This window comes from Thyridium curvatum (genome assembly GCF_004353045.1).
Source record: "Thyridium curvatum strain D216 chromosome Unknown NODE_38_length_371496_cov_78.080427, whole genome shotgun sequence".
In the NCBI taxonomy this organism is placed as follows: domain Eukaryota; kingdom Fungi; phylum Ascomycota; class Sordariomycetes; order Thyridiales; family Thyridiaceae; genus Thyridium; species Thyridium curvatum.
The window spans coordinates 303225-316438 of NW_022156793.1; the positions used below are offsets into that span (position 1 = coordinate 303225).

General features: G+C 54.1%; 6 protein-coding genes across 6 annotated transcripts; 4 read left to right on the forward strand and 2 right to left on the reverse strand.

The window, feature by feature from the left end:
- Window positions 1–462: 462 nt before the first annotated feature.
- E0L32_006639 (uncharacterized protein) lies at window positions 463–2159 on the reverse strand (the record flags this gene model as incomplete). Its single annotated transcript, XM_031141294.1, has 5 exons — window positions 463–493; window positions 554–1234; window positions 1295–1347; window positions 1410–1669; window positions 1754–2159. The coding sequence occupies 5 exons, from the start codon at window positions 2157–2159 to the stop codon at window positions 463–465; spliced, it is 1431 nt and encodes a 476-aa protein (XP_030994705.1).
- A 687-nt stretch (window positions 2160–2846) lies between these two features.
- On the forward strand, window positions 2847–4422 carry E0L32_006640 (uncharacterized protein; the record flags this gene model as incomplete). Its single annotated transcript, XM_031141295.1, has 4 exons — window positions 2847–3245; window positions 3302–3774; window positions 3833–4244; window positions 4309–4422. The coding sequence occupies 4 exons, from the start codon at window positions 2847–2849 to the stop codon at window positions 4420–4422; spliced, it is 1398 nt and encodes a 465-aa protein (XP_030994706.1).
- A 759-nt stretch (window positions 4423–5181) lies between these two features.
- Window positions 5182–6130, forward strand: E0L32_006641 (uncharacterized protein; the record flags this gene model as incomplete). Its single annotated transcript, XM_031141296.1, has 3 exons — window positions 5182–5231; window positions 5288–5830; window positions 5890–6130. The coding sequence occupies 3 exons, from the start codon at window positions 5182–5184 to the stop codon at window positions 6128–6130; spliced, it is 834 nt and encodes a 277-aa protein (XP_030994707.1).
- A 333-nt stretch (window positions 6131–6463) lies between these two features.
- Window positions 6464–8059, reverse strand: E0L32_006642 (uncharacterized protein; the record flags this gene model as incomplete). The annotated part of the gene is made up of 1 exon (XM_031141297.1): window positions 6464–8059. The coding sequence occupies one exon, from the start codon at window positions 8057–8059 to the stop codon at window positions 6464–6466; it is 1596 nt and encodes a 531-aa protein (XP_030994708.1).
- Window positions 8060–8834: 775 nt separating this feature from the next.
- On the forward strand, window positions 8835–11121 carry E0L32_006643 (uncharacterized protein; the record flags this gene model as incomplete). The annotated part of the gene is made up of 2 exons (XM_031141298.1): window positions 8835–8936; window positions 8995–11121. 2 exons carry the CDS (start codon window positions 8835–8837, stop codon window positions 11119–11121), a joined length of 2229 nt encoding a protein of 742 aa, XP_030994709.1.
- Window positions 11122–12052: 931 nt separating this feature from the next.
- E0L32_006644 (uncharacterized protein) lies at window positions 12053–12712 on the forward strand (the record flags this gene model as incomplete). Its single annotated transcript, XM_031141299.1, has 1 exon — window positions 12053–12712. The coding sequence occupies one exon, from the start codon at window positions 12053–12055 to the stop codon at window positions 12710–12712; it is 660 nt and encodes a 219-aa protein (XP_030994710.1).
- Between the last annotated feature and the right edge of the window lie 502 nt (window positions 12713–13214).

Below are 13214 nucleotides of genomic sequence, written 5' to 3' on the forward strand. Positions count from 1 at the left end.
GATTAACCGCGTTGCGGAGTATCGAGTTACTGTGTGTCTCTGGCCAAGCAGAATTTCGAAGGAATGGGGAGGAGGTGGAGCAATTTTGTAACCGCGGACAAAGCTCCGTCTGGGGAGGAGGTTCTGTCCTTGGGGGCACTAATTCTGGCCCGGGGCGGGGAAACAGGGGCGAAGAAACCTTGGAGGTTCTGGGCATCATGTGCTCGAGTGAGCTAGACCGCTAGAGAGGTGCCACAGGCGACTGTTGAGCATTGTGCTCTGGTACCATCATCTCCCGTTGATAGGAGAAAATAGTATTCAAGTATTATTCGAGTTTTCCCTAACTGGCTGTATTGAGTCCTGTTCTATGCTGACTTTGAAAGATGTATGGATCTGATTCATGTAGCACCCGGTATCACAATCTATATCACAAACCATGCCCTCTACAATAGCACGACCTTTACTTACTACTTCTCTACTTTATCACGCTGTCTCAATGTACCGTTTGAACTCCCTGTGATAACAGTCAGCCAAACTTCATCGTCTCGAATCGCATTGGGCAACTGTAACTTACCAATCTGTGACAGCCTCCCTCCAGACTCTCAGTTCATGCTCCCTCGTAAGTGCAAAGAAGTCAACAAAATCATCGCCAAGAATCTTGCGTGCAACACTGCCCGACGCCCTGAACCTATCAACGGCGCGGTCAAGAGTGTTGGGCAGAAGCTCGGGCTTGTCGCTCTTCGGCCGGGACTTGGACGGCGGCACCGGAATCGACAATCTCTGCTGGATTCCCCACAGGCCCGCGGCAACGAGCGCGATTAGGGCGTAATGAGGGTGTAGGTCTGCGCCCGGGATACGGATCTCGAAGCGCGTGGCCGAGGGCTTGCACACAGGTGGTGCGATCAGACGCACGCTCGACAGACGGTCTTCCAGCCCCCAGCTAATGTCTACGGGCGCCCAGTAATTCTCTATCAACCGCTTGTAAGAGTTGACGTTCGGCGCGAGCATCGGCATGATATCAGGAAGCGCGGTCAAAACGCCCGCCAGGAAGTGTTGACCAGCGTCAGATACCTGCGCCACATCCGGCCACGGCGCGTTTGTGTCTGGGGTTCCAGGGCGTGCAAAAGCATTGGTGCCATCAAGGTCGGTAAGAGACACATGGATATGGCCTGAGTTTCCGGGAAGCCCTTGCATCGGCTTGGCGAGGAAGCAGGGTGTGATGCCGTGCTCCATGCCGACTGATCTCGTGAGAAACCTGGAAGGGGGCAACATGAGTTTAACCTTCTTGTAGAGGAAAGCATGGAATATTACTTACTTGAATACGGAAACCTTGTCTGCCATTTCATCTATTGGGCTCACTGTGAGCGCCTGGGCAATTCAATTAGCAAGCTAATCCATCTCAATGTTACCATGTTCTGAGAGTCACGCACTGCTTCAAATACTCCTGGTCCGCTCTCGGTATGCCATCCTTCAAGACCGCAGTTCGTCTTGATTGCCTGGTCATAGATGTCGTGAAAGTACCTTTTCGATGCAACTGGCCTGGTGCAACTGTAGCCAAACATGCCACCTGAGATTGGCCGAACAGATGACGGGGGGTTAGTTTCGAGGTATGTGGCTAGATCTCGCCGCAAATCGCTTGATTGATAGCCGTCTTGCGAAGGTGTTTGGAAGTTCATGAACTCGAGCTCGACTAGGCAGTGCAGTTGTGTGTGTCAGTGAGCTATCAGAGAACGACGAGGATTCCCATGTTCTACATGGCAATCAAATCACTCACCTCCAGCCAATGCCCTAAAACCTCCATCTCTAAGCTGCCTGGTCAAAGATCTCATCGAGCTTCGAGCGCAGGCATGGACCGGCTTCTCGTCAACAGAGAAGTTGAGTAGAAAGAAAGGAATGTTGTCCTCAAAAGGAAGTCTTCTGAAAGAGTTCAGGTCCGGATGAGCAATGAAATCTGCATAGCCATCCTCTGGACTCGTGATCGCGGTCTCTGTAGTGTAAAGAGCATCGTGCATATCCCACCCAAAGATGGCTGAGCTCATGCCAAACCCGCTCTTGGCGCTGGCCAGGAACTTCTCCTTGGCCATAACCTTGCCGCGAAGAATGCCATCTGCGTCAATGCCTGCGACGCGCACCTTAGTGTCGTCCTTGAGCAGGGTTTCTATCTCTGCGGCCGCGATCATTGTGGATATTTGGCGGTTGACTGTGATGTTCGTGTCGACTCCCATTTGTTGTATTCAGCCTTGGGCGATTAAGATGCTGGCGTATTAGAAAGAATCACCAGAGCGAGTTGCTCAAGACGTGCTTCCAAACGAAATGAATAACAGCTTCGTATTAAGTCGAGCTCCGAATCAAAGGGTGGTTTCGGGCTTCGGTGGTGAACCACCAACCCTCAACGCGGCACGCCGCCATGAGACAGAGAGCTCCATGGATTTCTTTCATCCATCATGTCCAGCTTGGTGGCGCTTCCCAGAACCGACGAATATCTGAAGTGGAGAAATGGGGGTCTTCTGGAGATCCGACGGAATGCTAACGCAGCCGCCCGGAGCGCGCTTCCGGATCTGACTGGTTCAGCATGACTCCGCTCCTCCACCCGCCGGAGCAAGGCGCTGTGCCCCTACGGCACCCATTGTCAGTTGTCCGCCCACGACGCGGGAAGTCAGGGCTTCTAGGATCAAGTGCGAAGATCGGACATGTGATTGTTGATTTGCGACCCCAGAACACGTCACTGTCAAGATATTACTGTCCTACGATTTGCAACAAAGAGAATCTTCTGTGCGGAGAAGGAAATCTATGTTTGCTTGTGTTTCCACACTTTGTTCTTTACTGTCTATCGCGATCCCAAGCCCATCTACAAACAGACTTGCAACATGGCTACAATCAAAACTATCTCTCCCTCGACAAATCAAGTGGTCTGTGAGACCCCGAGCACGAGCATCGAACAGGCAAAGCAGATTGTCAAGTCCTCTCAGGATGCTTTCGCGTCTTTCAGTGCCCTGTCGCTATCTCAGCGGCGGGCTATTGTTGAGAAGGGCCTACAGCTGATCCAGGAGCGCAAGGAGGGGCTCGGTCGCGAGCTAACCACCCAAATGGGACGGCCAATCACATTTGCATCGAAGGAGATCGAGACGATGCAAAAGAGGGCTGATTACGTCCTGGAAACTGCCGCCACGGCCCTCGCAGACCTTCCCTGCAAGCCCGAGCAAGGGTTTCAGAGATGGATCAAGCGAGTGCCCGTTGGACCGACGCTCATCGTCTTCGCGTGGAACGTAAGTTTACCAATCCTACACCAAGCGCACATACGCCTGGCTAACACTGTCGATAGTTCCCGTATCTCATTATCGTCAACGCACTCGTCCCTGCCCTCCTTGCTGGCAACTCCGTCATTCTCAAGCCCTCTCCGCAGACTCCTCTCGTCGGTACCCGCATAGCGGAGATATTCACTGAGGCTGGCCTGCCTCCTAATGTGCTGCAGGTCATTCAGTCTGGAGACCCACAGATGCTCAATCAGCTTGTGCAGCTTCCCGAGATTCAGGCAGTCAGCTTCACTGGCTCAACTGCGGGCGGCCTCGCCATCCGCGAAGCGACTTCCCGTCGGACAATTCCGCTCAACCTAGAGCTCGGAGGCAACGATCCGGCCTACGTCAGACCCGATGCCGATATCAAATATGTAGCGGCCCAGCTTGCAGATGGTGCCGTTTTCAATTCTGGTCAGAGCTGTTGCGCGGTGGAGAGGATTTATGTTCACGAAGCAGTCCATGACGCATTTGTTAAGGAGCTCCAGAAGGAGATTGCAACGTAAGCCTGCCTCCCTTGTTACGCTATCCACAGCCTCTAACAGGTGACCTAACGCCAGGTACGCTCTCGGAGATCCCATGGACCCCAAGACTCTAGTCGGCCCAGTCATCTCGCAAGCTGCGAAGAAGGCCATCGAGGCTCAGGTTAAGGATGCTCTTGACAAGGGTGCAGTGGACATGACTCCTGACAATGCGACCTTCAAGAATCCTCCAGCGGGAGGAAACTACGTTGTGCCGACCATCCTCGCTAATGTGAACCACAACATGGTTGTCATGCAGGAAGAGACGTTCGGGCCTATCATGCCTGTGGCCAAGGTCGCCAGTGACGATGAAGCTATCCGACTCATGAACGATACCGAGTATGGTTTGACCGCTAGCGTGTGGACCAAGGACATCCCCCGCGGCCAGGAGATCATTGAACAGCTTCAGGCAGGAACAGTGTTCATCAATCGCTGTGACTATCCGAACCCAGTGAGTCATTCCCAGTGAGCCTGGACAACACGATCTTGAATCTGTACTAATAGCGCCAACTTAGGATCTTGCTTGGACTGGGTGGAAGAAATCAGGTTTGGGTTGCACACTCGGACCCAAGGGCTTTGACTTCTTCGTCAAGCTCAAGAGCTACCATATCAAGGAGAACCAGGCATGAAACTATTTAGCCTCAAAAGTACCTCAAATAGAGAAGATCTGCATTCAATAGACCCGGCGTATAACCCGTTTCTAAACAGAACTCAATGATCGCAAATATCTTTGGGAGCTCCAAAAGTGAAAGCCATGGTCCAGGTGCATCATTTGGAATTGCTTGCGACGGCAATCCGCTTCGGATGATTGTAGCGTTTGCGACGGCTTCGCCTCTTCTCGGAAGCAGCACTAGGGATGACTGCAAGTTCAGGACAGGCCCTTGCCAAGCGCCGGCCGGAGGATCAACCCAGATGTCTGGCAAGGTCAACAATTCGCAAGTGGAGAGCGCGGTAGCTTGTCCTATTGGTGCGGAGACCGCGCCGATCGCCAAGCGGACCTCATCCGTCCTTGGTGGGGCGGGGGATTCTCGAGCTCTCCACAGCTTTGACGTAGTTTAGTCCGCGTGGGAGTTTGTTTCTGCTTCCACGTGGCGACGATGCAGCAAAGTCCGCGCCTGGATAGGGCATCTCCAACTTGCGCGGCCGACATAGGAGCTGCCGCGGAGGTGCCTGATGCGGTCACGCGAAGCAAACTGACAGACTATGGCTCCATCTTGCGGGCCAGAGTGATCCCACGATCATTTTTTATGAGATATTAGACCCGATTAAGTCAACAAGCTTGTAACATTGACAGTGGACGAGAAATTCTGGTCGAATTGCTTCTTCTCTCCCCCCGACCATACTGTTTTTTTTTTCTTTTGCACATTCAACCCGGCTCTTCAATCACCATGCCTGGAAGATTAGAAGGAAAGAATGCCATCATCACCGGTGCCGCAGGGTAAGAACAAGTCCAAACTCTACCAAGCCTTCAACAAACATGCTAACTCCTCACAGCGGCATTGGCCTTGAGACCACTATCTTATTTCTTCGCGAAGGAGCTTCCGTGTTAATGACGGATATCAACCATGCGGTCCTCGACAAGGCACTCCACAAAGTACAAGGTCTCGTGAAGAACCCTGCTGGCCGTGTCGAATCCCGTGTCGTCGACGTGTCTAAGGAGGCTGATGTGGAGGCTGCTGTCGCCCACCTCGACAGCTGGGGAGGCCTTGATGTCATGTTCAACAATGCCGGCATCATGCACCCCAAGGACGGTGACGCAGAGGAGTGCCCCAATGACATCTGGGACCTCACGATGAACATCAACGTCAAGGGTGTGTGGTACGGGAGCAAACACGCCGTGAAGTCGCTACGGAAGCATAACAAGAAGAAGGGCAGCATCATCAACACCGCCAGCATGGTTGCCATCGTCGGCGCGGCGACACCCCAACTTGCCTACACTGCCAGCAAGGGCGCCGTGCTCGCCCTGACCCGCGAGCTCGCAATAGTGCATGCCCGTGAGGGTTATCGATTCAACTCTCTCTGCCCTGCGCCACTCAAGTAAGTGTTCCTTGAACAACCTTCCTCTCTAATATCATAGTCTAACGACAAACTTCTAGCACTCCCATGCTCCAGGATTTCCTGGGCGACGACAAGGCCAAGCGTTTCAGGCGCGAGGTTCATTTCCCCAGTGGCCGGTTCGGCGAAGCCATTGAGCAAGCCCACGCTGCTGTCTTCCTTGCCAGCGACGAGAGCAGCTTTGTCAATGCCCACGACATGGTCGTTGATGGTGGTCTGACCAAGGCATACGTGACTCCCGAAGGCCCTGCGACTGAGCCGCCTTGTAACAACGCGTTTTAGACCATGTAGCAGGTTTTGAATAGACATAGAATTAATAGAACCTTGAAGAAGCCAAGTGGACGCAATGTATCGCAAAGACCGAGATATGAGCGGATTTGTCTTGAGAGTTTTGAGCACGAAGCTTTCGCGCAAACATGCACCAACCTGTTTTATGAAAGCTCTTCATTGAACCACTGGATTGCTTCATGGTGGCTTGGTAGAAACAACTAGATAGCTTGTACTTTGACTCCATGAGCCAGCTTTCCATCTCCGTAAACCACATCATCCCTACTAACACGTACAGTTTCTCTGGCTCTTCAACCCGAGATACGCCCGAGACACAATGGCAATGCTTTAGTAAAGTGCGGTGCCCCTCTCACGAGCAACAAAGAACCAGTACTTCCGCGCCGAGAGCTTACGCAGCCTCTTCCCTCCCCAGATCATGGGCAGGAATGTCCCAGTGCAGACCAGTGCAATGAGAGAGACAGAAATGAAACAGTTCTGTAGTCCAAGGTTGTTAATCCACGGGTTGATCGCGTAGCTAAAGGCGAATCCGAGAGTGTTACGGATGATGATGACTGTGATCATCGACTCGCCGGTGATCTCCTTGAAGCAATCGACTGTGTATGCAAGTGCGATAGCTCCACCACACACAACGCCAAAGGTGACAAACGCAATACCAAAGATGAGTCCTGCGACATGTACGCCACGGCTGGCCCCTACACCCCAGAGGATCAGACCCACTGAAGATAGCAGGCCTGACACAGCCAAGGTCCATAGGCGGTGCTCAGGTTCACGGATACCGCCGTTTCGGCGAGCCAGTCGCAGAGCTACGGTATCGGTGAACCATCCTGACCATAGAGACGAGATGGCGCCGGCGACGAAAGGCGACAGATATGCCACTCCTACCATGGCTGGCGAGAAGTTGTAGGGAGCTCCGCCGAGAATAGTCGACATCGTTCCGTTCATCACGTTATACCACGCAAGGTTGGTGCCGTACAGTAGTCCGGCCCACAGGATGTTTGGAAAGAAAACTAGAATTTCGAGGGCACGCCAGCTCTTCATCAGCGTCTGTGACGGGCTCGGACGGCCGGGCAGGAGAGTCACAAAGCTGAGCTTCTGATTGTAGCTCCTAGCCGGAGGATATTGGGCCTGCACGGCCTGCTGGGCTTCGGCACTCGGTTCTGCCTTTTCGCTATCGGACTCATCACCCTCGGAGGTGGCGCGGAAGTAGATGGTATCTTCCATGAAGAAGAACATAATAATGGCAGCCACTGCAAGGACCAGCGCGCCAAAGTACATGACCCAGTGCCAGCCGGCGCCGTCGTTGATGAATCCAGCAAAGAAGGGCGCGAGAAAGTTGGACCCAAAGAGGACGAAGGCGTAAACAGCCATGTAGTGGCCTCTCTCGTGGGCGAAGAATAGATCGGGTACTGACACCTCTGGCAAACTCTCAACAGGGGCTGCAAAGATGCCAAGCAAGATACGATGGGCGTACCACTGCCCAGCTCCCTGAGAGAAGGGAGCCCAGACCATGGGGATGATAGACAGCACTGTCGAGACGATGTAGACGCCTCTTCGACCGTAGCTCATAGCGATCGGCTGCCAGAGAAGACATGCCCAGCCCAAGAACAGGAACATGAGCCCCGTACCCAGGTTGAGATTGCTGACCGTCAGGCCCTGCGCATCCGCGATATCCGTCAAGCACGAATACTGCACTGCAGTCGCTATGCCGATGGCAAAGACGTACAAGTAGACCATGCCGACGGCCATGAGCTTCCGGGTCCGGGACCAGTTGAGGGGATCCTCTGGGTCGGCGCTGGGGTGAGGCTGCAGGACGATGTGGCCATGGTGGTGGGATCTTGCCTCAGCGGTACTGGAGCCAATTTCATCAACGAGACGGATCGTGCCCGGCACACCGCCATGAGCGTGAGCCTCCGCAGAAGCCATCATTTATTGATTGAGAGAGTTCAGAATGTTGGATGGTGTGAGCGATCTTGGTCTTAAGAGAGCTGTGGAAGGGGCTGAATCAACGCAGATATATATCTCCCTCGGACTCGATGACTGCGTCGAGGACTAAAGGATATCTCGTTCTGCCAATCCGCATGACGGAAGGCGAGGATCACTTCGAGGTGGCGTATCTTACACCAACGCTTCTGGATCCACTGGAGACCACACTCGAGAACGCAATGAGTAAAATGGGACTGAGCCATGCCTTGAGCAGATAGGTACCCTGATGCCGGTTTCACCCCAGTCCAGGGCTGATCCCCCGCAAACACCCCACAAAGCCATAAAGCAAGGCTAACCTGGTGCTAGTGTACCAGACTCCCAGCGTGCGTAGATACTGTCATGTGGCGTCGTGATGTCAGCGCGGAATTTTGTCCCATTGGCCTAGAGACCGCGTTCGGCTCCACAGATATGGTAGTCAACACCAAACTTCTGGGTCCTTCGTCCACGGGGGTGATTAACACTATTCTGATACCAGATTGATGATGGTTTAGATGCAGCCCTTGGAGCCCTGGGATCCCGATGTGCCTCATTGGGATGAGCTCCGGTCCAGCGGAACGAGTTGTAATCATCCATCAGGGCTAGGTTCCCTTCTGGCATCCCAAAGACCCGAAGACACTCGCAGCTCGATAGTGTGAAGATCAAGAGACTCTACGAATTTCAACTTACGCACTGTCTCACTCGAAAGGGTTCATCCAAGTGAACTGTTTGGTCCGACATGGCATCAACATTATGTTCAATCCCGGAAGGTTATCCGGCAGAAATCATCGGTTATGCCGACCCTTGGATTGCCAGTCCCGGTGATATGGTCGAGATCAAGGTAAGCTGCCTGTGCCTCTGGCAACAGTGTGCTATTTGCGCTGTCTGACCACTTATAGGTATCATCGACCGCTGCTCGGTATTGTTACCGGACTGTCCGCTTGATTCAGGGTCTGGACGTACCAAATGCCGCAAAAGTTCACGTAGAGGAGGTCCTCAAGATTCACAAGAACGAACTGCCCGGAAGATTTCAACAGGCTCACCCTGGATCTTACGGCGTCGTTCCTGGGCTGATATTCAGACCAGACGAAGCCGGTGTCGCCGTCTCGTTCTTCGCCCAGCCTTACCTTATCGACCCTGGCCACGACCAAACCATGGTCTCCTTAGTTGACAGGGAGGGCCATTCTGGAGTCTCTATCGTTTTACGAGATGGTGGTTATTTTGCAGTGCGTATTGGAATTGGCCAACGACTCATCGATGCCGCGGTTGACTACTCCATCCTCCGAAAGCAATGGATCAAGATCAACATTGTTGTGTTAAATTCCACTGTAGATGTGACTATCGAGCCGGTACTGCACTTGGGTCAGAAGAGAGGACAATACCATCAACAACATATTGAGCTACCCGCACCTATGATCTTACCGCCCATGGCCGATTTAGTCATCGCTGCCTTACGCCCACGGCCAGGCCTTAAGGCATCCGACTTCTTCAACGGACGTATAGAGTCGTTGCGGGTGTCCGCTTGCGGTGCATCCCAGCGACTCCTCGTCGATCTCGACTTCTCGCTCAAGATCTCTTCTGATAATATTGTTGACATTTCTGGCAACGGTGGGCACGGGAGCCTAATCAATGCTCCTTCTCGGGCTGTCAGGGGCCACAACTGGGACGGCAGTGAGACTGACTGGACCAAGGCCAAATATGACTACGGTGCCATCCACTTTCATGAGGATGACCTCGATGATGCAAACTGGGATACTGATTTTGCCATCGAGATCCCCCAAGACGCCCGGTCCGGTGCCTACGCTGTCGAAGTCTGCAGCACAGAAGATCCGAGTGTCAAGGACAGCATCGTGTTCTTCGTACGTCCGAGACAGGACTCAACAGCCAAACTCGCCTTGGTCCTCTCTACATTCACGTACACGGCCTACGCCAACGAGCATATGTACGACCAGAGCAAGTCCTCGCAACTGGCACTCATTGGTCAGTCAGATCCGCGCGCCGACAGCGACTTCCGACGTATGGTGCGGCGCACCGACCTCGGCCTCTCGCTCTACGACGTGCATCGCGACGGCTCGGGATCCGTGTTCTCCTCGACGAAGCGGCCTGTGCTCAATGTGCGCCCCGGCTTCCACCACTGGGCGTTCAACCGGCCCCGAGAGTTCAGTGCCGATCTCCTCATGATAGGATTCCTGGAGCAGCTCGGCATCCCGTACGACGTCACAGTAGATCACGAGCTACACGCCCAAGGCGTCCGGGCCATCGAGCGCTACTCCACCGTCATCACCGGAAGCCACCCGGAGTATCCTACATTGCAGTCCCTGAATGCATACAGCGAGTTCGCCGCCCGCGGAGGCAACATCATGTATCTTGGCGGCAACGGCTTCTACTGGCTGTCGGTGTTGGACCCGGCAAACCCCCATAGGCTCGAAGTCAGGCGCGGCGATCAAGGGGTGCGGACATTCCAGCTGCCGGGAGGCGAACGGCACCATAGTCTCAACGGTGCGCAGGGAGGGCTGTGGCGCTCAAGAGGCCGCGCGGCAAACTACCTATTTGGTGTGGGCTGCTGCGGCGAGGGGATCGGCCCCGGTGTGCCCTTCCGCCGGACCGCCCACGCGGCGGATGCCCGCTTCGCGTGGGTCTTCGAGGGCATCGGAGAGGACGAGCTTATCGGCGAGCACGGCTTCGGCGGCGGGGCAAGTGGCGATGAGATCGACAGGTATGATGTTGAGCATGGCAGCCCAGAGTCAGCCGTCGTCCTGGCGACTAGCATCGGGCATCCGGATGGCTTTGCCCTGTTCCCGGAGGACATCGGATTCCAAGAGCTGGCCGTGACGGGATCTCAGACAAACAAGATCCGCAGCGATATTGTCATCTATGAGACCCCGGCCGGCGGCCAGGTGTTTTCCGTCGGAAGCATGAACTGGTATTGTTCGTTGGGTTGGGACAGCTATGACAATAATGTTGCCAGGCTCACAGGAAATGTGATACGCAAGTTTACGGGAAGCCAAAAGTCAACTTGGGTATAGGTGTACGTGTAGACAACGAGTAATACAAATTGTCAGTCCCCGTGATGGATACACTTTTGAGTTCATGAAAGTGTTTCATGTACTCCGATCAGTAACGAGTGTCCGAAAACGGAGGCGAATACTTCTCTATAGGCCGGTCAACGTATCACAGTAACATCATCAGACCGTTCCCAGGATTCGTCATAGCAAACGGGACTTCTTAACATTCTTGTCGGCACGGCCCGGATAAGCTCGTTACCTAGCTGCTTATGGCCAATCAGGTGATTCGGTTGTTCATTCATGCCGGAAATTCCACCCCCTCCTCGACAGATATCACAAGCTACTGCGATAGCTTCTCAGAGGCATTCGATGAAAGAGGAATAGCTGCAAGTGATCTAACTAAGATGCGGACACTGCAAGCCGATCTCCTCTATAGGAGTTCCTAGGCGTAAAGTGCGGTGGTTGCCTGGAGTGGCTGAACTTTGTTGAAAGAGAATTGCATCAAATTCCCAATCGCTCTTTTGCATCATATGATCTTTCACGAGATTCTTCTGTACACATTCCGAGGCGCCACCATCACGCAAATCCATAGTACCAACACTATCCTGAGTAATGCTGTCGGAGCACGTGTGCTGAAATACCCGCTAGATGGGAAAGGCGATGCCGGCAAGAGAAATGATCTGATTACCACCCCACACCGAAAGTATAATGATTCCGAACCTGATGCCCCTCACTTTGAGGCTCAATCATCAGTCATGGGGTAGCTCATCATGAACATCCTGGCGCCATGCGTTTAGCTATGTCACCCGGCAGCGCCTGGTATTTAAATATCAGCAGCAGACACACTCCTCGCACTCCACCTTTGCCCCCTTCGTAGACACACAACACCAGCAGCATATACCGACATCACTAGTAAACATCTGTCGAAACAATCCAAAGCACACTCGCAAACATGGCATCCAACGGGATCCCAGACCAATTATTCCACACCACCCTCACAGTCATCGACTACCACGAGGACCCATCCGGCGCCAAGCGCTCCGTGTACGTCCTCGGCACCCACGGCAAGCTCGAGGCCGCCAAGGCCTTCGCCAAGACCGCCCTCCAGGACCTCAAGTACGAAAAGTCCGACTTTGCAGAGTACGCAGAGCGCAGCCCGTTCGAGAGCTGGAGCCACGGCGACGGCGTGCTCGTCTACGCGCGCGCGCCCGCGGGGCAGGTCTTCCTCGTGGGCATCGACACGGCGCCCAACAACGAGTCGCTGCCGGCGAACCTCGACGGCACCGTGAACGCGCCCCAGGGCCCCAAGTCGCTGCACTACGTGCTGCAGACGACGATCGACTACAACCTGGACCGCACGGGGGCCGCGCAGACGACCGAGATACAAGGGGCGTACATCCACCGCGTCGACGCGTTAAAGGCTGCGCACAAGTGCCTCGATCCGAAGGAGTTCGCCGAGTTCAACGTCCGTGACACCCCCGAGATGGCGGGCCAGTGGCCGTATGGCGAGGACGTGGTCGTGCATGCCGTGGCGGAGACGGGGCAGAATTCGTTTGTCACCTTGACGACCATCCCTGGGGCGCACGCTCGGCACGGGAAGAAGAGGACTTGAGGCGATTTCCAATTTGAGTCGGAAAAGGAGAGAGTCCTTGCTACTGTCGGGCATTGTTCCTTGGGTCATCTTTCAGTTCAATCCAGGCGTTGACTAGGTATGAGTGGAACCCCTTCTTTTGGCAGTCTATCCAGTATCATCAGAATGTAATAATATCGTTGTGACATTGTCCTCATTTCAAGATGATTTGCCCCAGTGCACTTGGTCTTCCGCATGCATCTTGTCGACAGCAATGGGCATCTCGGGCCTTAAAGACTTCCTCAGTGCTGCGTGCCAGGACCAGGACCAGGACCAGGACCAGGACCAGGGTATCCCGGATCCCGGCTTACCGGAACGGCTCGGAGGCTTGGCAAGTCCGGGGAAAACAGCCAATTCCCGAAGGGCCCACGTGACAAGAGCTGTGCCCCAATTCGTGATCAATCAGACCACCAGCATTCACCGCGTCAGCTGGCTGCGATGCGATACCATGCTTGGCTGAGTGACTGCCATTTTTGACACTATT